Source organism: Lepisosteus oculatus, chromosome 17 (assembly GCF_040954835.1).
Source record: "Lepisosteus oculatus isolate fLepOcu1 chromosome 17, fLepOcu1.hap2, whole genome shotgun sequence".
Classification (NCBI taxonomy): domain Eukaryota; kingdom Metazoa; phylum Chordata; class Actinopteri; order Semionotiformes; family Lepisosteidae; genus Lepisosteus; species Lepisosteus oculatus.
Window position 1 is genome coordinate 16,485,007 of NC_090712.1, and position 27,574 is coordinate 16,512,580.

The following is a 27,574-nucleotide window of genomic DNA, read 5'->3' on the forward strand; positions in this document are numbered from 1 at the left end:
TGGAAACATTTCATGTGACTTGAAATTCATCACGCACATATCTTTAAAAGAAACTTGCAATATAAGCTTTTAAGATGAAAGAGAAATAACACAGACAGTTTTTAAAATATTTATTGCTGTTTTAAAGCAATCCATAAACAATATATTTATAAATGACCATGTTTAAAAATATGGCCACAAATTATATGTGGCTATTCAGTGTACAAAAAGACAGATAATGTGGGAAATTTAAATCTTGTTGCATTTAATAAACAGATGAACTGCAAAAACAACACAAAGAAGAAAATTAAAAACATCAAGCTTCACTACCCAGTAGGTTTAAAAATACGCATATAAACACATGAAAAGCTGCAACACTGTACAACATCCTTCACAGTTTCAGAAATATGTTTTTGTTTTAAAGTGATCCATCATGTCTAGCAAAATGTTTCAGATTATTTATGTCATAAAGATGCAAATGAACACAATTTCCCTTCCTCTTCTTTCACTTTTAGAAAGCATCTGACCCTTTCACTTTCACACTTTCATGTTTGTGCTGTTTAAAGTTTAAAACAAGCGGCTGCCTTCGAAAAACATACACAAGCAAAAACAAACGTTCATAAAGTGAAGCAAAACAGTAAAGAAAATGCTTATGGTGAACTGAAACCACATCAGATTCATTGCCCTTCACTGAGTGACATACTGTAAAGCCTACTGTATAACACTTTTTTCATTGTGTAATTATCAATGTTTCACCAATTAAAATCAAATTTGTGTCATTTGCCAAATGCATGATTTCAAGATTTAAAACAAAAAGCTAATTGATTACTATATTAGTGGGATAGAGTAATAAGCCATGAAGTTGGCTATCTTTAGCTTAGCATACTGTATGTTGTAAATGTCTAAAACATTCGCTTGCAGCTTGAAATTTATGAATCAGCTGATGCTAGGGTCACCCTGGCTCATACTGTATTTCTTTGCCACCTGTGACTGGGACTCACCAAGCAGAGCTGGCATGAATCAATGAGGGCAGAAATGCTGGGTACACCACAAACATGTAGTGTGTCAGACAAGTGACTTAAAAGGTAGGCATACTGTACTGGCGCATGTCTACATGTTTCATTCAGCTACATATCTGCTGTTCTAAGCAGGTGTGGTCTGAGTCACTGCTGGAGATCAGAGATTTAAAAAAATAGTTGCAACTCCGAATTACGTGGGTGTATAATTAAAAAGTGATTTCAAATTAAAAAAAGAATAAATCGTTTATTAGCTGATATGCAGATAATGATAACATGTTTTTCAAATAGTAGCAGTGTTTATATTTATGTTTGCCCCCTAGGATTATGGATTGCAACCCACCGTATGCTGTAGGTTTTAAATAAATCTGAGCCATTTTAAAATCATTCCTGTAAGGTCCTCTATGCACAAGTTTCAATAACCTCAATATCATAACATAAAACAGTTTATCATCGACTACCAAAATCACACTGTAAAGCCTGAGATTACGGCAGACACCGCATAAAGGTGGCAGAGAGTGCACACAACTACAGAACATCATAATGCAATTTGTCAGGCATCAATTACAAAAAGTAATACAGTATGTAATTTTAATACAAAAAGCTGTACAAGCCTTCCCATGCATCCTGGCTTTTAAAATAAAAAAAAAAGAAAACTGAATCATACACTAAACTTCAATGTACTGTAAGTTATCTATTTTCTAATTAAAGCAGCTGATAAATCAAAGAAATTACAGAATTACAGTATGTTGTCTGTAAAAGGGCCTGATCGACAAGCAAGGTCTTTAAGGGTCATCGTTCACTCAAAAATGTGATTTTATTTGTTACTCACACAGAGTAAAAAAACACACATCCATTATGTTCAGCATTACTGTTCTTTCGAGCGATGCTAATCTAATATAATATACACTGTCCCGTCTTGCAGCGCTGGGGGCCTGGGTTCAGTTCAGGACCTGCGTGCTGTCTGCGTGGTGTTTGTATGTTCTCCACATGTTTGCGTGTGTTTTCGCGAGGTGCTCTGGGCTCGTCCAACACTCAAAGGAAATACTGGTGGGATAATTGGCTTTTGGGAAAACTGGCCCTGGTGCGTGTGTGTGCCCTTTGATAGACTGGTACAGCACCTGTCCAGAGTGTACCCTGTCTTATACCTGTTGTTCGCCACGGTAGGTGTCAGCTCCCCTGCAACCCTGAATGGCAAGAAGCGGTTAGAAAATAGATGAATGGACTCTATAATACTATGTCGTTTGCCATTATAAAGTTGCTTAATTCTATTGTGTTGTCTGAATATCAAAATACAATATATTTCAGAAGAGGATCGGACTGATTAGGTCGAGTGGTTGTATAAAGCTGAAATGTCTCTCCTATCCAAGAACGTTTTGTAAAGAGTTGCTGTTCATTTTGTAATAAAATTAAATTAAATTAATTTTTAACTGCACAGAAGCTAAATATATTTGATGTTTTTGGTATGATATGTTTTAACATTTGTTCAGGAAAGTAAGTTTCTTGGTAGATCAAATGCAAACTTTCAATGCACAGTGAAGAAAACACTCTTCCAGACAATCAGTTCTTCCTGATGCAATAAATGCATTTATTAAAATGGACATGACTATTTATAGATTGTGTAAAAAATTACCACTGTTGCTATCTGTAATTAATTAGCATTGTAGAAATTAAATAAAATGTCAGTTCAATTATTTTACAAAGGATGCAATTGCAGGGTAAATTCTATTGCTAACTATATACAAAATGAAAGTGCTGTTAAAATGTGCTGTGATAAAACAATAATGGTTCACAAGAAAATGAAGGTGGAAAATCCAATCTGACAAATCTTTCAAAGATAACTGCCTTTACACATAAAATAATATCAACCAAGCCAAGACAATTCCAGCTCTCATCACTTTCTTCATCTGATGTTTCTCAAAGTGAAATAAATCAAGAACTTACCCACCTAGGGTATATTAACATTACCTTTGTTCAAAATCCTTTTGGAAACGCTGTTGTCAAAATAAATATATGCGTAAAAGCAGGTGAAGGTGATATTCCACAGAGCAGTTAAGCATTCATTTTTGTCCTTGGCATACAGTCTATTGTTCCTGCCACAATCACATGGCATTTTATATTTTTAGAAGTTTGTTTAACACAAGATCTTAAAACACATACTGTACATGGCTTGGGTCTTGTGCAGTGAAGGTTTTGGAAGAAAATATTCAGAACAATGGATATTCAGATATGTAATTCATTTATTCACATTTCTGAAAGGACTGAAAATGTGCTTTTGTTTTCCATCAAATGTTATGAATCTAAGGTGCTGATCACATCTGTAAACCACTGTTTCCCAGCCACACCATGAGTTACAACAGTTTTCAGAATTCACGCCCATTCGTTTCCACGGAGGGTCACCACCAGACTGCCTTTACATCACATTACAAGTACGACTGAGTACAATGTTCTGAGATCTGAGAATACAAACCTTTTCAGTATTAGTAAAAAAGTTAGTTACTGTAGGTTTGGATGCACTGGAACACAATGACTGCAATGTGGTTTCATTATTATATACCATACCAACACATTCATATTTTAATAATCTTTTCCAAACAGTGAAAGAAAAAGAAAATTTAAATAATTTATATATATAATTGCAGACTGACTCATATGACATGCTAGGCATGTTGAAAAAGGTGTTGCTATGTGAATCTATTCAGAGTGAAAAATTTGTATTCTTTAAATAAACATTTTGTAAAGATGTATAAATATTTTTTATATATATAAACATAAAATTGTACATTTCAGGTACACAGACACCATTTAAAATACTTGCACAGTTGTCTAAACCATGTAAACACCATCCCACACTGAATACATAAGCAGCTTTTACAACAGCTCTGTGTTCACAACACTGGATCACTGGAAGTCACATGAGAGACAACCAGAATGACAATATTCGCAAACAATTAGAACACAGCTTTAAAATTAAAAGGAAAAATGTCTAAACCAAAAATTACAAAATAACTAGTTGGCTCAATATTTGATCTGTTTCTGTAGTTTAAAACTCACTAATAAAAAAACAGACACTTGGAAAAAAATATTATTTTTTTTAGAAAATGAGAAAGAGCTATACAATATTCAAAGGTTCTAGTCCCAACTGTAATGTGTTTGCCAACTAGAAAAGAAAACACTTACAGGTAGGTCATGTTTCACAAACAGATGTGTACAGAGATTCATACAGATGTGTATAGGTCTTGATAAGACTAACAGTGAGCAATGGTCTATGTCACTCTTATTACTATGGGATGAAGAAACAATGGCACTTTTGTAATTTCACATTTTTAAAGCCCTTTGTACATTAGTGCCCCATTGATATACTGTATGTTATATCAGTAAACATCAGTCATCTTTTAAGACACCAATAAGAATTAAGTGATAGATGAACAAAAGATAAAACTGTTCAGCAGACACCCGGGTTTTGTGTTGATGGGAAATGCAAGTCAAAACCCTTATCTACTTGTGGATATCCACACCACATGGAACAGGAGTCTATGTTATGAAGGGTCCCGTGGAATTCCTTTATGGAAAATAACAGATTGTCTTTGCTGAAATTGCTGTTTGCGCCGTTTTCTTTTGTCCCACTGGCACAGAAGTATCATTTTAAAAGTGGTTCGGAAAGTTTTATTGCACAGGGCATAGCACATGGGATTTACTGTGCTGTTTACATAGCATAACCAGTATCCCAAAGCCCACAGTGTTTCCGGGATGCAGTTGTCACAAAACGTGTTCACTAGCACCATGATATTGTATGGTGTCCACGTTATGATAAAAGCGAACAGGATTGCACTGAGAGTCTGTGCAGCCTTCTTCTCTTTGACAAGTGACATCCGTTTCCGTTTTGTGATCTGTGTTCGTGCTTTTGAAGCAAAGCGTTTGGCCATTGCGGCGTCCTTGAAGGATATGGGCATGGATGAAGACTTGGTGGCGGAAGAGACTGTCTCTTCTGTCTTAGGCGTTTGTATGGAGGGCATCGACTGCACTGGCATCTTGGAGAAATGCTGGTGGTAATTGTTGTCTGCCTTTTCCTCCTTCTCTTTCCTGGAAAGGCCTTCCTTTCGATCCACTCCAAGAGGGTCCTCCTCAGACACCTCTAGATCATCAGGGGAAGTAAGCTGGGAGTTGACAGCTGCCTTAATACCAGGTAGGTTCAGAACAATGGAGTAAATGGCTCGGGTTTCAGGTATTTCTTCTTCATCTGAAGAGCCTGACTGATCCAGAGAAGCAGCTGCATCATTGTTATTCCAGCTGTCACTGCTGCTGTGGTCCTGTTCACCTTCACTGCTGTGCTTCCAGGACATCATTATTGGCCAGAAATTAAAACGACCTTGTTTTCTTCTAGCAGACCTCTTCAGAGATGGTTGCGTTAATTCATAACTGCCACAGCTTCGGGAGCTACCTGTCTGGTGGACAAAGTGTGTGGTCTCGGCTTCTCTGCCAGACGCCTGGAGCCCCGCCAGTTCTTTAGTGCGCTTCTCTGTTTCCTTGTAAATCCGCCAGTACAACACAGTCATTATGGTCACAGGGAGGTAAAAGGCAGCAATCGCGGTGCAAAAGGTGATGATGGGCTCCGAGAGAAACTGGATGTAGCACTTATCAGATGGCACAGTGCGTTCTCCCACAAAGTACTGCCAGAACAAGATGGCTGGCGCCCACAAAACGAAAGAAATGGACCATGCCAGGCCAATCATTATGCCAGCCCTTTTGGTTGTTCTTTTAGCTCTGTAGGTGAGTGGTCTGGTCACTGAAAAGTACCTATCAAAGCTGATGACTAAAAGGTTCATGACTGATGCATTGCTGGCAACATAGTCAATGGCAAGCCACAAATCGCACGCCCAGTTGCCCAGAGCCCACTGATCCATTATAATATATGTGGTGTAGAGGTTCATCGAAATTATGCCAATGATCAAATCTGCAAATGCAAGACTAAGCAGAAAATAATTATTGACCGTCTTTAGCTGCTTGTTCACCTTGAAAGCTACCAAAACCAGGATGTTACCAATGATAGTCACCAACGATAAAAGGCCGGTAAAGAAGACTATGAGGATAACCTGCCAGACGGTATGTCCCCCGAGGGGATCGGTTGTTGGAGGGGTTTGAGTGGCGTTATATAAGGATGTCAGATTTGGGTTCCCACTATTAAATGAATCATTCTCCACACTATTAATGTGCTCGTGCCATCTGCTGTCTTGAAGAATTTCTGCATCTTGGAAGCCTCTCATTGTGGGGGAGTTGCTGGTTAAAAAGGTGTGTTCTGTGCTGTTGTACCTCAGGTTCATTTTGACGTTCTGAAATATTCTGTAAAACAGAGCAAAACACCATCACAACAAGATTTAACATTTGGTTTAATAGCTAACAAATCCTATTCTGTGGTACTAACATTAAACATTATTTAAAGTTTATTTAAGCAAAGTAAATATTTAATGCTGGATTCTACCCAAAACACAAACAATAAACTAATGTGTTATGTGCTGAATCTCATTGTTACCCTCTGCTCTCTTAGTTTAGGTTATGTAAGAATACCAAAACCTGGCTATCGCAATTAGATGAGAACACTATGAAAATCCAAAATCTGAGTTACAATTACAGCAGGTAAATGGTTGCCCTATAATCACAGTTAGAAAACAAGTTATGTATAGTGAATTACAATGTGATATTTGCCATTTAAAATAATGAATATGTCTTCCTCATACTTGGAATACTAATGTTGTAAATGTCTTTATCAAGCCTATAATACTATTATATTTCAGCCCAGAGACCACACTGGCCAAAGCAACCATGGGCAATCAAAAGAAATACATTTTTTCATAAAACTCAAATAGAAGCAAAAATCTTCAACTATTAAAAGCTTTGAGTATTAATTTTAAATGGCATTGAGTGTGGGGATGTGACTGTAATTTAATATTCCCCACTCTTTTGCAAATGCTCTTACTGTATCTTATCAATTCCAGGCATGATTCTTTCAAATACCTAGCTTTTAACTGTGTTGTGTGCACGAACACTCTACTTTTTAAAATGCATTTGAAAGTACATACACAATTATAAACGATTTGATCTTTTTGATTTTCCTAATACAATGCCAGGGTTTAGCAAATGGCTGGAGAATCACAAGTACAGTGACTTTTTATGCAAATTAGTCTAAGGGCAAAATTCTTTTACAATGAAAAAGCTTACATATTACAAGTATGCAGAAGAAAACACACGTGTGAACACAAAATATAAATAAAAACATTGTTAACATTTTTATAACATTTCTTCTTAAAGCATGAAATCACCTTTGTTGCCTGCCAGTTCATCAGAAGCCAGTTCTCTACAATTGTTATGAGAAATTCAATCCAGCAGGTGGAGATGCAGACTTACTTTAGAGATGATGGTGGAAAAAAAACACCCCACCCTGACTGTTAGCCTGTAGTGTTTACTGTATATTTTTACATTTAAAACATTCAATCTTTAGAGGAGAATAGGGATCATCATAATGGGTAGAGGGTCAGTCATTTTCAAGAGGAGAATTTTTAATGATAGGTATAATTTCTATTTCAAATTCAACTGTTTTTGACATCTTTTGTTTGGATAACCAATGTATAAAATATTGAGACAGCATCTTACATATATAGTATCTATTATTTTATTTTTCATACTGCTTTAATTTCTTAATTCCTTAATTTCTTTATTTATTAATGATGTTAAAGCTACAACGAACTGTGGAATATATACTGTACTATGACGCTATTTATCATGTTAATAGTAAATGTTATACAATCCTTACAATTAGATTTTAATCCGAAACCATTTTAATCTGTTTGGGGCACATTATTATTACAGTATGGACTGAGTCTGTTTGATAAGGCACGTGTGGAAGAATGTTTAGAACTCTGGGCTTACACTGTAAGTACAAAGTTCTGGATTCAAATCCTGGGAGAGACACTTGTTCTATCCTTAAGCAAAATACGGCACTGCACTCAGATCACTACAGCTGTAAAGTGACCAGCTCGGATAAAATGCTTTGGATAAAATCGACAATAATCGATTATACAATAATAACAATAATCCATCATAATTTAAATGTTGCATCTGATTTTGTTTCATTGGAGGAGATTTAGCTTATCACACACGTATATACTGTATACAAAGTACCTGTATCAAATTATTTAAATATATTGTTGAACATTTTCATATACGTTACATTGTTTCACGTAATCATAGAAAAATAATGCAGTCATGACAAAAGATTGTATTGTCTATTCCTTTATTTTTTATTAAGGATTAAAACTGTATTTAAATAAAACCCAAAAGACATGCTTGAGTCTTTCATATAAGAACAAAATACAAATGTAAATTAAAGTTAAGTCAGCATATAAAATGGAAATCAATAAATTGTATATACAGTATATACTGTATACAGTACAGTAGGATGCAGTGTAGATCAGTCGTTTGAGCTTTGAACTCATAACTGGAAATTATGGGTCCTTATTCTAAATCTAGGACTATTGCTTACCATTGAGCCAGATGCCTCATTAGACTGCTCTACGAAAATACTCTGCTGTATAAATGGGTGCATATACATTTTTAGATAAAAAACATCAACCAAATAAATGAGTAATATTAGCATATGGCTGGAAGCAGCACTGACCAAGATATAAAGATGTAACTGAAAGGCAAATGCATCTTAATTACTTCATGTCTTCTAAAGTAACTTCCTTTTAGAGACTCACAATGCAGATACAAAGAAGTGTCGCTTGATACAATTTAAATATTTCAAAATGTTTTTAGAGATACTTTCATTAATTTATATCCAAAATATTAGTTTTTCCAAAATGAGATTTTTTTTACATCCTATACTTAAAATCCACATTAATAAGCCTCTTATCTTTGAAGATCAGTTAATTTATTTACTCTTTACATAGACTCTAGACATTTGGTTTCACAGTACAAATCAAAATCTATTCTGAGTAGCAGCATCCATTCAAAGCTGTCTGTTAATCTCATTGATAAGTCAGAGAATGAAATGTTACTGGATGGGAGCCAAGGACAGGCATTTTTGAATGGATAAATTCCAAGCCAAAAAAAACCCACTTCAATAAAGAGTTTTAAAACTTTAATTAAAAAAAAAAACAGAAGCCACTGTGAAAGAATGACTGGCAGGCTGCCATATTAAAGGCGATGTCAAAGTCAAGATCAGTCCGAACATTTCCTACTGAGGATTGCTACATACTCAAACAATTGAGTGAATCAAATACATTTTCCTACAGTGCTATACTGGAACACACTGAAAACAAAGCTGTACAGAAGCAAAATTAGTGGAACCAGAAGTATGAAAACAAAGTTTTAGATTAAGGAGGACCAGGCTCCCTAATACAAATCCCTGCTGTGGTCCAGTAGTTTTGTGAAACTCCACTCACATTAATGATTAATATCTGCTCAAGGCCAGCTCTGTGTATTAATTTGTGAGCTACAAAATGTCCCCCAGAACAAAGCAAAATACTACAAGACAAGAAAGATTGAGAATGCATTGATTTTGCTATTGGTGCTTGTAACATATTACTATCGGAGACACTGATATGTTGGTGATTCTTCAGTCCTCTTAGTTCCATGATCCATTCAGACCAGATTAATCAAATAGTTTTGCTAGGCTATGAGCTATAAGCCCTAACATGTGCGCGTGAGATAAGCAATTACAGTATAGTCCAGAAGGCGTGAAAAATAGAGTCAATTTATAGGCTTCATGGAATGAGCTTTAAGCTACCTATGACCAATTGGTTAGATGAATGTGCAAAACTCGATATTCCTAAACACCCTGACTCACTCATAAAAAAACACCTGTTGTTACACATGTGACAATACCAAAGAAGATTTTTCAATTTTATGAAAAGCTGAGCTGAGCAAAATAGAAAATATTTATGAAACAATTATTATGATGTGAAAAGGTAATTAAAAATACGTATTTCTGGCTAGGTACATTAAATGTAACATTCCATCTTTGTTAATTTGCCGCATTGGCATTTAATGGCATTTCTGTGCCTATAAGGACTCCAGATCATGATGGACCTTCTGTGTTTTGCCCCCAAAGTTTTGATCTTTGAAATGCCAGTAGGTAGGCTTCAATGTTGTAATTCAGTGGCATGATCTGTAATATTAATAACAATTCATAATCTTAATTATAATTTGTAATAAGTGACAAGGGTGCATAGTCTCTCACATTGTACTAGCTGCTGCTTTATTTTTTATTTATTCCTATCCCATTACAGGTACAACTGTTGAGCGGCCTGTAGCTGTTTCTAAAAATATTCAGGCTGGACTCAGTTACCCTCTTGTTGTGCTGTCAGTTGGACTTGCAAGGTGGCCTGGGTGCCTAGGTGGAGTTTAGGAATCTCTTGCTGTGCCGTTATGACTTGACCACATCTGTGATTTTAAGACTTAATCCCACTACTGACACCAAACATGACATGGTTTCTACAGTATATGGGACAGGGTGGTCAGGGAATCTGTCGCAAGAATACTCATCATCAGGGAAAAGATTCTACTGCATCAGGCAAAATCCATATCAATCAGTCCTGCTACAGATAGACACTATTCACTTTCCAAGGAAAAGATGCTGGAATACTTTGTCCAGTTTGAGCCTTTGTGGAAGACCTTTAATTTAAAAACAAAACTGGCTGAGGTGAACTTCCAAACATAAATGTCTCTCTGCACCATGGTATTAAAGTGAACTAGTCACTGACAGTGGACAGATTTAAGAAAAGTCTGTACTGAAGGAAAAAGGATTTTCCACAAAATGCCAAATCTGAAAGTTAATGTTGTTATCATGAGCCTAAAGACATTTCCAGTAGTGCATTTAGGAGTCTGTTTGTAAAACACACTTTCATTCATCCTGCAGTTGAAAATCATACTCGGTTAAAATGAGGCTGATTGAATTTCATGTGCCCATGATGAAAGTGATCCTGGTAGATTGTTTAACCCATTATTTGTCCAGGGTCTGTTACTGTTCCTACCAAGCTTCTGGAGGCCTCTTTTGGCAAATTAAGAGATGATCTTGTTTTCATTCTGGATCACAGGCACACTGCCACACATGGAAAATATCTAAATTACATAATTACATGCACCTACTGTATGTCTATGGTGAGCCATATGGTGGTACAGTACATCACTAAAGAGCGCATGGGTTTCAATACTCATAGTCTCATTATATTCACTCTCAAACGTACAGAGTGTCAGTATACTAATGCAACATGTGAGAACACAGAACTCCTTTGGAATTTGTGTTGTTCGGAGCAGACCTCACTAGAATGAAACTTACATACATAGAAGCTGAAACACCATCATTTGAGCAAACCCTATGTTTTATCATAGAATCTGCAGAATGTCACATTTGCCTTGGTCAATTCAATCAATACTTACAAAACTACTGCACTTAAAAGAAGACACATCGATTTGGTATAGGTGTGTCTATGGTCTCCTTTTCTGTTTGGTGTAGGAGTCTCATTAACTCTGTTTCAAAACGAGACCCCTCATTTTCTATTTTAATCAACGTTTTATATAGTATTACTTAGTAACTAAATCTTTACAATGTACTTGACATTCCTACCGTATATGAAGTATAAATGTCCACTGCACACTTTTATAAATACTCTGTACTTGATTTATCTTAATCATTTTCCACTTTAACAGCCATGAAAAGCCATTAAAATGCTAAGCTTTTATCCTCATTACTTGTCACTTTCCAAAGAAATATCAGTCAACACAGCCTAGTCCCTGGACAGCCTGTAGCATGTTTTGAGGCTAGACAGCCTGTTGTCATTGATCTGAATCAAAGATGACATGAATTACAAGTGCTTTGTAATGACTGTGGTAATGGCCTTGGGCCATCACTGAGTGCCCCATGCTGGGGCTTAGAAGGAACCAGCAAAATGTCACTGTATTTATTATTCTCAGGTTAACCTGACACATGCAAACTATCTCTCCAAATACATCCCTTGGATTAGACTGACAGCTTTCCTATGCCTAACATGTTGGACTTTGAAAAGTTCTACTGTCAAACATAAAAAAGCTAGAGTACGTTTCCTTAATTCTGCAAAGACACTAACATTTTTTATACAAACTGCCAATAACATTTTAGAGGGAATTAGTTTGTGATTGAGAAGGATTATTTTAAAAGACATTTTAAACAAACTGAAGACATTTCAAAATGTACAGTATTTTTATTGCCAATGTCAGTTTAGTTTCATATAAAGTATGAAACAATTATTATCACATTCGGCATATTCAGTGAGTGGATTATTTCCAAAACAAGTAAAATTTTAATTAATGTTATAGATTTGTAGATTTAGGGACTAAACAATTTTTCAAAAAGTGGCTTAATTTTACTTTGTTTTGCACAGTCTGACTTCCCTGAATTTGTTCTGTTGGTGAAGTAATTTCTCACTTGTCCACCTGATCTACTTGATAGTGGGGCTGCCTGACTGTGTGTAGATTCACACTAATTAACTATACCCCTGAACATTTTCGACACACTGTAGGAACACTTGCCAGTTGAGTCTACTATCCGGAGTTCAATGTGAAGGTTACTGGCTGAGTGCATACTGTCTGAAGAATGGAAATGTCAAAAAAATAAAATGTGTCAGAGCTGAAAGCTGAAAGCTATTGATCGGGTAAAAAAAAGTTAAGCTCTGCAAGTAGATGTAGCACTACTCATGATTTTGAAGCCAACACATAAAATGAGTAGTTGGACAAAAGATAAAGAGAAACTCTATTGATTCATTCATTAATCTGTCAATTGGTAGAAAAAACACAATATAAAAATTAACACCGATTATTACTTCTTCATTTTGCACTACCTTCACTTTCCATAAAAACTTAATTATATATTAAGTTTTATTTAGTATAATGCAGTAGGTACTGTTTTTACCAGCAGGATGCAGTTTTTTATACCTTATAACCTAGACTTGGAAGGTCATAATCTTAACAATCTGAACAAATTAATTATTGGCTTAATTAGAGTAATTTGATTTTTTTTAAGGTGATGTCTACTAAAATTTCCACTTCATTCAACTAGTCAAGTAATTTCTTACTTTTCCTAGTGCTGCTTTCGGTGGTGGATGAATTGGATCTTGTCCTACACGAAACATGCTTTAGGATCTGTGGAAAAGATCCCAAATACAGTACCTACTGGATTGATTGATGTCTCTACATTGTCCTGTATGCTTGTGTTCCCAGCATTCTATCTCAGGTATTGTCCTACCCTGATACAGTACCTCTGGAATATTGTAGACTGCTGCAATGCACAGTAGAAATATACAGTACAATATAGCTTTCTGCTAATGCATCTGTGTATAAAGTATTTGTTGTATGTGCATGTATATTGTGTATACTGTTTCATTATAAATTACAAAGAGCAGAGTGGATGCATATGTGAAAAATGTTTGACATACTGTACTAAATGAGGTCTATTGTCTGCAAAATAGACTATTGTTAAAAAGGTACTGTACCTGATTGTTATAACATTTTAAAAATCACAAAAGGAAACAAAATTGTGTATTAGCTTAAATACAGCACCTGATCACAAAATGAAATGAATTTAAATTCGTAAAATTGCATATCTTTCCACATTTGATCAAAAATCTCTAAATAATTCACGACTCTTAATTCAAGGAAATGGCAGTAACTATTTGTTCCATTTAACCTTGTTTACATGCTTTTATTACTTTTGGTAGGAAGCCGAGAAGGAAACAGTATTTTACTGGAACCTTTGCTGCAGTAATTAAAAATGGATTTTTCTTTTTTTATTCCAAGCCTTTCTTGGAATAACATGCATTATATTTTGTAAACAGTAATGAAGAGAGTTTTAGCCAACCTCCTATCTTATCTCCCTCTGAAGGCATAGAAGAATTAATGACAAATTCTGCAACCAAGGAGCTCTTCACTTCCTTTAATCTGACATGTGTCTGTCCTTGATCAAAAGATGCCCAACCCAGCTCTGCAACTCACCATTGGCCTCATGGCGTCATCAGTTTTCTCCTTTTTTGGCTTCCTGAAAATCAAAATATACTGATGGAAAAAAGAAACGCAACACCTCCTCCTCCACACTCTGGCCCTCCCGTCTGCGTGGGACAGGCTGAAGAGTGACTCATCCGTGAGGAGGACCTGAAGCCACTGATGACGAGTCCATCGCAGCCTGTCTGGCCCAAGCCAATTGGTGTGACGTCTAGGAGGTGTGAGCAGAGGGCCTCCGACAGGTCGTCTTGCTCAGAGGCCAGAAGCATGGAGCCTCACTGTCCTGTCACTGATGTGGGCATTGTGTCTGTTGGCAGTTTCAGCAGCATTACGGGTGGCAGATCTGAAATGATCTCTCAGATGGACCAGTCTGATGTGTCAGTCCTGCTCTGGTATGGTCACTCGAGGGCAACTGGATGTAGGACAGTCATCTGTCCTGCTGGTCTGCTGAAACCTTTCCTGCAGTTGGGACACAGTGGAGCGGCTTACTCCATAATGTCTGGCAATGCTGGCACATGACATGCCAGGTTGCAGCATGCCAGTGGCCCTCTCCCTTGCTTCTGGTGACATTCGAGGCATTATAGAATGCACAGAAACTGACAAAGTGTGGCTTTTTTCTTGCAGAGACCTAAGCTTTGAATTAAGGCCTTTTTAAAGGTGACCTGATCTGGCATTGTTCCACCTGGACCTCGTTGGGTAAAAGTGCACCTAACGAGCTTTTGTGCGATTGGCAAGTTGCAATACCTCACTGCACAAGCTGTATTGCTGGTCAGAGGGACAACTTTTTGTGAAAGTACTGTACATAAGCTGAAAATATACTATTCTCATTTCTGTTCTGTTTGAGACAGAATTAGTTGAGTCCATTAATGCTGTTGAATGTTAAAGGAACTGTAATAAGCAAAATCTATCTTTTTTAAATCCACGTTGACTATCCCGTAGAACTGTATTACATACAGTAGAGATAAAAATATTTAGATCTTATTATTCTATCTATAACATTAATGTAAAAGAAGTAAGATTTATTCATCTGTAATCATTTTGTTTGGTTCAGGCTTTCCAAGAATGGGTAAAAAATCTGCAAAAAGTCTCAGGAGGTAAAGTTGACACCATGTGTCTCCATTAATTCACTTAGCCAGTGCTTGAAGCAAAATTAGAATCTCTTTTATTTCACACAGCATTGGCTCTCAATTGCAAAGCAGTAAAAAGTAAGCAGACCTTTTTCTTTAAAGTTTTAACAACTATAATAAAATATCATAGCTATGTTTAAATAAATGCTATGCACAATGCCTTTTGAAGCACTATTGCCATTGGTATTCCACATCATATACTCTATTGCTTTGAGTCAATGTAAAACAAAATACACACAATAGTTCCAAAAAGTGGATTTTTGCTTACCTGTTCATCTGACTTGAGACATAAACTGACAATTAAAGTACTGTTTATTGTGCCATGCATACTTTCCACTTTTTGTTGCTTTAAAGCTTGCAGTCGTGACACTTTGAAGTAGCAATGAATAATTATGAAATACTTATACCACACATTAAAAAAACAAAATAGATAATTAATATGGAAAAAAATTGAAAATAGAGAAGTCATGATTGCCTAAGTATGCAACTTTTGCTGTTGCAAACCTAATTTAATTGAATTGCTCAAAATTACCTTAATGAGCCAGACAATTAGCTGAGTGGTCTCTGCCGGTGTGCAATAATAGTGGTTGACATGATTTCAGAATACAAACACCTGTCTCTGCCACTTTCCTTGGTCAGGTTGTGAAATCTAAGAGGCTTTGAGAGCAAGTCAGGAAAAAATAATTGAAAAGAGGGTAATATTGAGTTAATTAAAATTAAATTAAAATTTCATATTTGAAAAAGGTAAAACATATCTGAAAAAGGACAGTGGTTACATACAGTATACAACTAACTAACAACTAACTATTTTGAAAAAGATGCAAGACTGAAAGTAGATGTTTATACCACTATTATCACGCCCAGACATCACTCTAAAGCTCAAAATGTTTAAATACCTTTTATGGTTACTGTTTGCTTTTATCACAATCTTTGGATTTTTGCCCGAGTATTTTTTTATTTCTTTTCCTAAATAAAGTAGGGTCAGATAACAGGCAATGGTAAAGCATGTGATTTGGAAAATGATTTTTTAGAGCCGCTAATTCTGTAACTGCAGCACTCCTAAAACATTGTCATGCTAAGTTATCATGACAATAAATGATAAAATAGCAAAAATAAGTCAGGAGATGCCAAAAAGTACTAATTCAACAATTGTAAGAGTAAAATTCATCTTGGTTTTGTAACATGACTACAGTACATGATTGTAAACTGTTTGGGAAATTAAACATTTTCTGAATGCTGCATGAACATGAGTTTTTATTTTTCGGACAGACTCTAGAGCAAAGATTTAAAGGTGTGATACCCAACATTTTTACTTTAAAAATGCGACCATGTACAGTCACAACATATCCAAGAGTGTGATCACTTCAAAGATCCTTGTGCTGGGACTGCAGATCACAAATTATTCAAAAGATCTGAGATCTTCAGTCCTATTAAGAACCCTGGTTGAGACAGAAATTTCTTTTAGGCATTTTGAATTAAACATTAAATTAAAAGCAGCTCTATTTACAGTAACAAATGTGTATTATTAATAATTCAAAGAATACTTCTGAGCTAGAAACTGTAAAATATATTGTTCAAAACTAGATTTGCCTTTGGATTTGTCCTTCTTCAATGGGAAGCAAAGAAAACCTTTTCTAATTAAGTAGAGCCAATTAAACTTAGCACTGGAAAACCCACAGCCTGATATAAGTTATATATTATAACTTATATATTATAACTGCCCTTTCAACCTGACCGCACAGAACTTATGACCAAGGCTGTTCACAGACAAGACAGTCAAATGTACTTTTATTATAGTTGCTACCATGAGAAACTATAATCTAACTTGTCTTTATTTTGAATTAATCTCTCCTGTATATTGGTCAAGAGTTCAATTTCCTTAGAATATTCCCACTGCAGAGAAAGCAGGTCATCAGGGTTGACCAAATGTTCACCCTTGTCAGGCCCTTTGAATGTGAGGTACAACAGATGGATGCATACTGCCTTCTTTTATTTTCACATTTATTTTTAAGAGGAATGAATCTGACACACTCTAATATTGGGGAAATTACTTTTATTAATTTCTAATTTCTAATGGACAAAAATGTCTATGATAAATTACTAAGATCTCTACTTCATATAATACTGTTTTACTGAAACTATTACAAGGGTGTAAGCAACCAAGTATGGATAATTTCATTGCAAATACTGCACCATAGAGTGTACACACAAGCATTTTAATTACAAACTTGCTAGAGGCTATTTGCTTTGTTTTGTGTACTTTTAGTTAATATTTTATAAACCCAAGTGTCTTCTGTGGTGTGGGATCCACAAGGTGTGCATTTCATTTTTATTTAGGCATTCTATACACAGCAGATCATTATAAATGAGTCCTCACAGACGGCTTTTATTCAGTAAACACAGCTTCTTCACAATACTTGAAACAATGCAGATGATTAATGGACAATAGCCCTGTAATGGCATAGTGTAGATTTTATAGACCAAAACTGTATATTGCAGTTCATGTTTTGAAGGTAATGGACCACGAATGCTAATGGCGACAAGGAAAGATAGATGAATAACACAAATGGAGAGCAGCTTTGTGTCATCCCAACAGAATCCTGGAGAGAAAACAGTATTAGTACATCTTATGTTCTAGATAATCTGTTTGGTGCACTGTACTGTAGATCCCAAACTACACTGGCACACAGCATTTTCATTCTGATGCCAAGGACAAGACCAGTGGTAATTTTTCATCTTACACAATACAAGTCAGAAGAATTAATGCACTACTCTACAGGGATATACGTTTAGAACAGATCACTGATCAAAGACCTATCACTCAGCTTAACTGTGATTAAACTTGACTTTGTTGAAACCTTAGTTTTGAAAGCACTTCAAACAATTCTAGGAGACTTAAAGTAATGCTGATCATTCCAAACATAATATATGTTGGTTCCATTCAACTTCAGCAACTTTAAAAGATAGCTTTGAGTATGATACCATACTGATCCAGATCAGAATGAGAACTGAGACCGAATTTTATCACATTACAGCATAAATTCTTTTCATTCTTTTCTGATCCTACTGTAAGATAGGATCACTTTATTGGCCATTTACAATTTCGTGTATTAGGAATTTGTCTTTTCGCATACCCCAACTTGCTCTCCATGAGATATACAGAAAGGGAGAGAAGCTTGGGGTCAGAGCATTTGGGTTTAAGGGCCTTGCAAAGGGGCCCAACTGAGTAGGATTCCTCTGCCGGCTTCAGGATATGAACCAGCAACCTTCAAGCCACAGCCACAGAGCCACCACACCACCCTACTGCATTACTGTATACTGTAATCCAGTGTTCAACATCATCAAGCAATACAGAATGGAATTGAAAATTTCTTTTTCCAAAGCAGCCAGTTATGTTTTGTTTCTGACATGTTGGTGCTGCCTGTGACTCTGCAGGGCGAGATTCTGTAGCTGTGGTGCGGCGGCCAGTTACATCATCATCAACCTGCCTCTCTACACCGGCTGCCACAGAATTGAATCACCTGGAGACAAGGAACATCTGAAACTGGTTTACAACCACACCTGTTCCAGGTGATCCTCAGTATAAATGCTCTGACCTGCCAGAGCTCGGGGCTCTGTCATTGAGTTTTGACACCCAGCCCGTCTAACTTTGCCTCCGTGTTTGTTGCAGAGTTTCGCCATGCTTGCACTGCCTTGTGGGCTTGCTATGTTCCGACCTCCTGCTGTCCCAGGCTGTGCTCCCTTGGCTTTGTTTACTGTGTGCGTCTCTGGGCTGTGACCCTGGCTTTGAACTTGCACTGAACCTCGACCTACTGTATTTCCCGGACATTCCCTTGGGCTTTGCTACAGTGCCTCCCCGTTTTGGCCCTGGCCTGTTTCGGATTGCGCTTCTGGACTGTCTTTGCCTGCATCATGCCCTGGTCCCCTGCCTAGCCAGAGCACCACGCATGCCTGTGCGTGGCCACTCAGCTCTCCAGGCAGCAAGCTGCTGGCTCCTTGTCCCCAAAGTGCGCTCTGGCTGCTCCCTCTCAGTACCGCACTGCTCTGGGCTATTCCCTGTGTGCTGCTCTGCGGGGCGGGGTGGGCTCCCCGACTTGGCTGCCTTTCATCCACCGACTGGGTTCTTAATGTTCCTCATTAAGAACGCCATGAGTCCCACATCGGTAGCGTGACATGACATTTCCTATTTATTTATATTCTGCCATGATTTACTCTTGACTATTTATTAATGTCGTTTTACCTTACTTTGGTGTTTGTGTTTATATTGGTACATACAGTATACTATACAGTATATACAGTACTATAGCATGTGAATATACAGTACTGTAACATCTCTACAATAAATAATTACAGTGTTTACAGTATGCTTAGCTATGACTCATTCCATAAAATTCGGTGGAAAGTTAACCTTTCATTTACAAAAGTCTAAAAGCAAAAAATATAACATACTGTACATGCAACAATAACAAATATAACATGACAATAATAAACTAAAAAGGGCAAAACAAAAATGTGAAAATTCACAGCTACAAAACATTTCCTGCTACACAGCATATTCTGTGATGCTTTTCATGTGTCTGAAGTAAGTTTTGGGTATTCACACAGCAGTCTATCACTCTACAAAGCAATAGCACTTTAGGTTCACTGAGAAAAATAAGATAAATCTACAGCTCTATAGTTCTGAATAGGAACACACAGTAATGCACCACTGTCTGTATTCAAAACTAGGCCCCCACATTTATGGTCTCCTGGGGTGAGTAGTGAAACAGCAATGGGGAGTTGACGACCAAAATCCCATTAAAGACAGTTCACCAGTTTTTAACTTTCTCAGAGAAGCCCCCATACCATCTTTGTCATTGGCTCCTCTCATTTAAATCATCCAGCCCCAGGGTGACTGTGTTACCCACAACCTACAGTGATATCTCTCCCAAACACAAGATACAATGTTAGAAAAACAAAACTGTGAAAGACAAATACTGTAAAAACCAAGTAGGACTCAGTATTTATACTTCTTTATGAAGAAACACAGATCTTGTACTTAAAATGTAGCCATTGTGCCGGACATCAATAATTACTGTACTGTACATCCTTACATATCTGTACTTTGTACTACAAAAAGTAAGCTTTTAGATTTTTGGATGTGCAGGGAGGAAAAATGACTAACAAAAACACCTGGCAATGGGTGAATGAGACAGGATGAGTAAGTGAAATGGACTTTACAACACTTCAAAGTAGTAATCTGAGTTCTTGTGATCAAGTTTTTGATCGCCTGATTAAAGGTTTCTGAACGGCAGGCATCTTACTCAAATGAGACTGCATTAGTAACAATTTTTGTTATAACTGTAGAAAATACTAGCGTAGACCCTGAACAAACGGTTGAAAGATATTTATAGAAACATGATTCATGGTTGAGTGTAACATGTCTAAGTCACAGCAGTTTTGCACAGCAGTTTATACCTTAACACACTTTCTACCGCACATAGAAGGTGAGAAATGTATTCTGTGCTCAACCTTTTGTACACATTGTGTTTCACTGTCATGCCTTAGAAAGTGTTAAAGGGCTCAAGGGGCTTAATGAGTCTTGAAATCCCAAATCTCAAAATCACTGTGCTTTCAGCCTTTTGCCAACTGAAATAAAAGGATCAGACTTCAAATCACTTTCAATTAAGTTTCAGAAGGTGGGAGTAACGTGCTTTCTTAAACTGATGCTTGTGCCACTAACAATATGGATGACTCATTTCAGGCAATGTTTACAGAAAAAAACCCCAAAAGAACAGCATTACTGAAGCAAGATCATGTTCCTGACCTGAGGCTTATATAGCGATGCTGTTCTTTTTCATTTTCTGAATGTATTTAAAAGCTAAAATATTTGGTGTAGTACTAATCAGGCAAAACTTCCTTTATATTACTGTAAGGAAAACTGCCCTTATGTCATTCTTAGTTCTAGAGATTTCATTAAATTTTTGAAAAGGGCAGCATAATGAAATTAATATTTAATTCAGAGATTTTTATCAAACAACTTATTATCATTCGTAAGCTATTTTGTTTGTAAGCTTTTTAATTAATAGCACAGATTCCTCATACAAAACTGCACAATACAAGATTTCACTAAGGTCTGTCAATGTCCTTCTGAACAATGTTAATATCCCTGAATTTAAAAAGAACAACATTCAGCAGTAAAGGAATGTGTAACTCAGTTGTGTGCTCATTTTTTATAAAACAAGAATGAGCGTTTTAATTGGCTGCTTTTGTAGTGCAGTGCAGAAGGGTGGCAGACTATTTTTTTAAACATGTGGAATTTAACAAGTATGAGAGTGGAAGTTTTTTTAACTGAACCCCAAAATCGAACCGAATGTTTGTCTTTTAGCGCGGACAAGATGAACGTTTCATAGTTTTGCAGACACCATCAGACAGATCAAAAAGAACCACTATATTCAGGCCTTTAAACTAATGTTTACAGACACTTAAGTGGCTAACACATGGCAGATCAGCAGGCACAGATCAATATCCATTTGATCCAAACATTTCACACATCTTTTTTCATTCAAGATACCTCACATCAAATGACACAGAGATGACAGCTGTGGCGATCTCAGCAGGGAATTAATCATTTTCCCAACAGCGTGTACAGTACTGTACAGTAGGTGTAAAATGTGTCTTGGTATTATTCTAGTATTCTCAGATGATACTGTGGACATGGACTTGCAAGTTTTTTAAGACAGCCCCCAAGTGAAAATAGATTTTTTCTGCGATTCCTATAGTAAAATTGTCTTGAATGAGGTTATGATCCCATTATGATTTTTTCTAAATTATCATTACTTTTGTTGCTATTCAATGCTTTGTTTTTCTTTCAGCTTTTCTTTTGTCCTTTTGAAAATCCTTAAATCCTTTTGACCTTTCTTTTCTTTTGACTGTTAACATGATATGTACGTGACATGATTCAATTTTTTCAGGACTATTTCTTAACCAGTGTTTGTAGTCTAGTAAGGAACAGAACAATCTAAAATCTAAAATGAAATGCATTATAGGCTTAGCATAAATCTTCTGGACAAGGAGATATGGGGAAGCTATTAAAAAGACAAACACAATGTTAGGATATATTGTTAAAAGTATAAAATTTAAATCAAAGGATGTTATGTTAAAATTGTTAAGTGCACTACTAAGGGATCATTTAAGATACTGTGTACACATTTTGGTCACCCATTGGAAAGAAAGATATTCCTATTCTGGAGTTTCTCCAGAGAAGAATAAAACAATTCCATTCCTGATAGTACACTGACAGGCTGGAGGAACTGGACCTTTTTAGTCTTTAACAGAGATTACAAGGGGACTTAATACTTTCACATTCCTTAGAAAAGGTATTGTAAAATAAATCCAGCAGATTTATTCAGGATGACCAGTGAAAAACCAACTTGGACACTGGTGGAAAGTACAGTATGTCAAAATGCATTTAAAACTGAGAAATCCCTCTTCATCCAAAGAGTTGAGAGAATATGGAAAAGCCATGCAGTCATGTGGGTGAAGTCAGTCCCCAGAATTATCTAGAACCTCTAGATGAGATCCTTTGATTAGAGGAATGACCTCTTCATACTTGTAACCTTTGTTATGTTTATAAATACTGTTTTGATCAGGAGAATAAAGCTGTTTTTATTCCAAGTAATCTTGGACGTTATCCTGTTATTTTTTGTATTGTCATTGTTATCTTGTGGTTTCCCATCCATAAAGAATACTGATACTAGACCATGAATAAATGATGATATACAGTAGTAAACATCGTTTAGAAATGTGTTGTGGGTTGTCATGGTATTCCCATGGAACAGCAGGTCATACAATCCTAGGAAACCATCTCAAAAGCAAGGCAGAACTAAAGCAAAGTGATTAAATTGATCACATTCAGATCTCATTAAAACAAAACAAAAGTTACAGTACATGTTTGCCTTCATGAAGAAGTACATTTTAATGTTGTGTTTTTTCCATCTGAAGTAATGCTTAATTGAAAAACCAGTACAGCCCTCCCCACGGGAATAATAAAGACTCTCTCTCTCTCTTATTGTATATCCATTCAGTAAAAAAAGTGTTGGGATAGATAAACAAGCAATGAAGAGCAACCTTGGAAAATACGAATGCCCCTCTATTTACATCAATGCTGGAATGCAATGCTAATTACCTGTCTTGAAATGACTGGCAAATTGCTCTTTGTCTGAGAAAATGCTTTGTGTATATTTGGCTAAAGCATGCACTGATCTTGTGATGCATTGGAGCAATTGGATGAATTACTCCAGAACATATAAAAAACGAAAATTTGAGGGTGAAAGCATGAAACAAAAGACTTAATATACTACCTTGGTGTATCTAGCCATCTAACAATTTTTGTGCTAAACATGAAAATACGCATATATTATAAGATGGCATTCAAATATACTTGAAAGGCATAACCTAATTGACTTTGGGTTTAATTAATTATAAAAATATTCAGTTTCATTTTTAAACAACACATGCTCTCATACAGACAAGAAGCAACCTTTTAATTCTAAAAAGGTCAAACAGCAGGATCAGATGAAATTAGCAATTCTGAAAAGGCCATAGTTTAGTCTGCATTTACAAAGCATACAGTATACAGTATGTGCTGCCTCAAGGACATCCACAGGACTTTACTGTATATAGACTAAGAAGCAAGTAACCTGCAGGGAATTCTGTATATGAAACATAGGTTTAAAACTGTTGGTAAATGGAAGCAAAGAATAGACCTCAATTCAAAGTTGTTACTGACATTTTAAGGTTCAACAATTTATACTGATCCACTTAAAAAAAAATGCATGTTTCTGCAAACATCTTTAAAAGATATTTACATTTTCTCTCCCTAAAAGTACTGATTTTTGGGCAGTGTATCTTATGCTGCACTTCTCATTCAAAAGTGTGAGTCTCATCACATACATTTACTCCAGTACCTGTGAGATGCGACTATGATTTTTTAAAGCACATTGCTAATTTTGTAAACATTTAATAATAAAAATTAAAATGCTGCCTGTTTCACAATAACTACAGTAAATGTTTAGATGCTGATGCTCCTATCTTTATTTTGTTTTTCTGAGATTTCTGGTGGCGTTTCTTGGGCCATTCAGTTATGGTATTCCAAAACTGGGTCGGATCAAAAGTTGCCAGAAAACCTGTTCTATTGCGTAAAACCTTCAGAATTGTGTCATTTAAAGTGCAAATAGAAGTATTTAATGGTTCTTGTAACCCCAACCCTACACTGGCCAGAAATGCACCACCTTTTAACTACAATTCTTACAGTGGCTTTAGCTGATTTAGAATTTGTTTTAAGAAGAAACATAATTGAAGAAAATTGGTTTCCAAGAGGCTTTTTCAATGGTTTTAATGATTTTAGACTCAAATTGCTTGGTTTCAGGGACATTTTCAATTCTGACAATTCTAGGGCTTGAGAGATTAATTGGAGAATTGCTCATTTGAAACCCCAGTTAGGGTTAAGATTCCCACACTACCCAGTCATTTCTTGCGCTCAGTGCTGGATTATGGGGCCCAAGTCAACATTGGGACGAGTGATAATTTGCTCCTATCTTGATATTTTCTTTGGAGACTTTTGGCTCTTATTGTATATTGCACCATTCAGTTAAGGTACTCCAAAACTGGGTCAGATCTTTTTTTGTAATTGAATGTTTTAAAAATTATGCATTCAATATATTTTTATATTTAGAATCAAGTTAAACATAAAGTCTAAAATTAATTTGGTAGCAAAATCACAATGATTTGTACAGCATTGTCTACCAAGTCGCTTGCTGGGATAGTCTCTAGCTTCCCTGCAACCCTGAATTGGAAGAAGCGCATAGAAAATGGATCTTTGCATGTCCACAGAGTTACAGTAGTTACCTACTGTACTGTATATATCAATATAACGCAACTATCAAATGTGAAATACATTATAAATATTAAATTAGAATTTTTGATTTTCAATATTCATTGAAGATAACATTCCACACAATTTGGAATCACCAATAATATTTTTACATTGGTACAGCAATTGCTCCTATACTCAAGTGGGAAGAATCAGGGGCAGTATAAAAAATAATTCAATTTATAGGCCCTGATATTGGAGCTCACTGAAATCCAAGGTTAGAAACAAACATACTTTAACGATGGGTATGTTGCGCAGTTCCCGGATGTTCTAAAAGAGAAGACAGAGGAACAGTAAAACAAACCAAAATGTGCTGAGAGACACATCCTTGTAGAATAGAATGTAAAGGATAAAGACAATGCGGCTTTAAAGACCTTTTTCAATCCCCCTTTAAATGTGCACTCCAGGCTCTAAAGCTGTTTTCAGATAAAACTACCTGGAACATTTTACAAATTGCAGACAAAAATGGGAATAACATAATTGTTGCAAGTAATAGTGGAATACATATCATTTGAGTTGTGCAGGACAGTTTGTCCTCATAATGGGGGGAGTATTTTTGATTGAGACAGTTTAATGATTTGATTAGGTGATTACTGCTAGATTAGTAGAATTTGAGTGCTTATGTAGACCTGAATTGCATTTTAAAATTTCTGTCTAAAAACAGTACAAGAGCATTGTCAGTAACATTCATGTTCCAGTAAGGGCCTCCTCAAATGCTAGCCCTGCTCATCAGTGACATTACCCAGGTCTTCTTTATGCTGTCCTTAGGGAAAATGAGGAAGTACAGATAAGCTCCTATGCCATTCATCTTTTGGCACCTTGCAAGCTCCGGATGTGCGGTGCTGAGCAGAGGGGTTGCACTGAGTCAGGTGTGTTCTGTGACTTGGGCACTGCCAGCTACAGCTACAGAAATATATGTTACAATGTGGAAGGCCTGTTTTAAGTGTCACCTGTTTTATCTCCTGCAATCAGAATAACTGAAGATTCTGTACCTGGTAATCAATATAATAGGACACTATTTCATTGATAACTTTAACGCAGTGTACAAGATGTCATTTATGATATTACTGGCATTCAAATTTATGTTATACTTGCTTATTTGTAGTGTTTGTAGACTGTGGAAGGGTTCCTGAAATATTGCAGCATTTCATCTTTAACGCTAAAGGAGCAGAGAAAAAAAACTCAAGGATAAATTCTCATTTTTATGTGGGCCTAAATCATTTTTTCTGTCAGCACTTGTCAAATTTTTCATTCTGCTTCTTCACGCTATGAAAGACCACACACATTGCATTAAAATAAAAGACTCATAGAGAATTATACAGGCAGTCTAGAAAAAAAAAGAGAATTCAGTATTTTCGAGCTACTGTAGTGACCACACTTCCTTTGCCGGTTTGGAAAAATCTTTCCAGATATTGTCTCTTGAACAGATTAGGATCAGATCATCCAGGAATGCGAAAGCAAGAGGTACTGTATCCTTTAAAATGAATGGCTTTAGTGGTCTTTAATGCCTATGGAAATATATAGAACAGTGGATGAATCTTTATTTTGGACATTAAGCAGTTAAATGCTTAAAGATACAAGCAATGTAAATCAAGATTCTTATTTTTTTTAACTTGCTGCAATTTTCACGCCTGATTACTACTGTACTTAATAAACCCAAAGTAGTAAATTCATATTAAAAAAAAAAGAAAAAAGCCACTACTTTTCAACCTGACCACACTATTCATCTACAATCAAGGGGGAATCTATGTCGGTTCTTTTCTCATTTGAATCTATTGAAATTATCCTTACAGAAAATACTTTAATCATGCAACAAAAACCTAATGCAAGAAATGTGCCCTATAATAGCTCATCAGAACAAATCAGAGAGAGAACAGAAGCCTTTCACATTTTTCCACTGTTGCACAAGTCTGTTATTAACAGGGTTAAACTGTACAACATGAGATCAAATATGATAATTTAAGTCTGCGCTCTTTTAAAACCTTTACAAACATCTTCAGCCTGCCTATTTGCATGCCAATATTTTACAAGTATTGTAAATTTGTATAACAAGGAGCCTGCATAAGATACATCACAAATGTTCTTACAGACAAATAATATTATTGTAAATATACAGTATAAGAGGTTTTCCATTTATTGAGTTAACTAATTATTTAAAGAAAAAGCATAGTTGTGTTATATTTATACATTTTGGCTGAAGAACTAGAATTAAAATTTTAAACATCTGCTGCATTTTGTAAAACAAAGCCATACCAATTCTGAAAGTACAGAATCTCGTGACATCCGAAATTGTTCTCCTTTCTGTGGTAAACATACCACTGCTGCAATTCATTCTGCTTCATTTGATTATTACCTCATGTTTACGTCATTAAGTAAACACGTTTTTTTTCTACAAAAATACTTTAACCAGGTTCAGATACATCAGCATATTGGTGGAGAATACTCACATATTCACTATTTTGACTTATTTTTGCCCCTAAAAGATAACTGTCTCTTCTTTTTTGTTAGAC

General features: G+C 36.0%; 1 protein-coding gene across 3 annotated transcripts in view; it reads right to left on the reverse strand.

Moving 5' to 3' along the window:
* Positions 1 to 223: 223 nt before the first annotated feature.
* The window catches only part of LOC102696792 (muscarinic acetylcholine receptor M3), a 125,363-nt gene continuing 98,012 nt past the window's right edge, over positions 224 to 27,574 (reverse strand). For 2 of the 3 annotated variants that reach the window (XM_015362647.2, XM_015362654.2), the window contains one exon: positions 224 to 6,335. In XM_015362647.2, the coding sequence (XP_015218133.1) occupies positions 4,535 to 6,316 (1,782 nt within the window). In that variant the 5' untranslated portion in view covers positions 6,317 to 6,335 and the 3' untranslated portion in view covers positions 224 to 4,534. Of the gene's footprint in view, positions 6,336 to 14,018; positions 14,757 to 27,574 lie in introns of those variants that run through there. The other variant, XM_069179971.1, reaches the window with a different exon arrangement.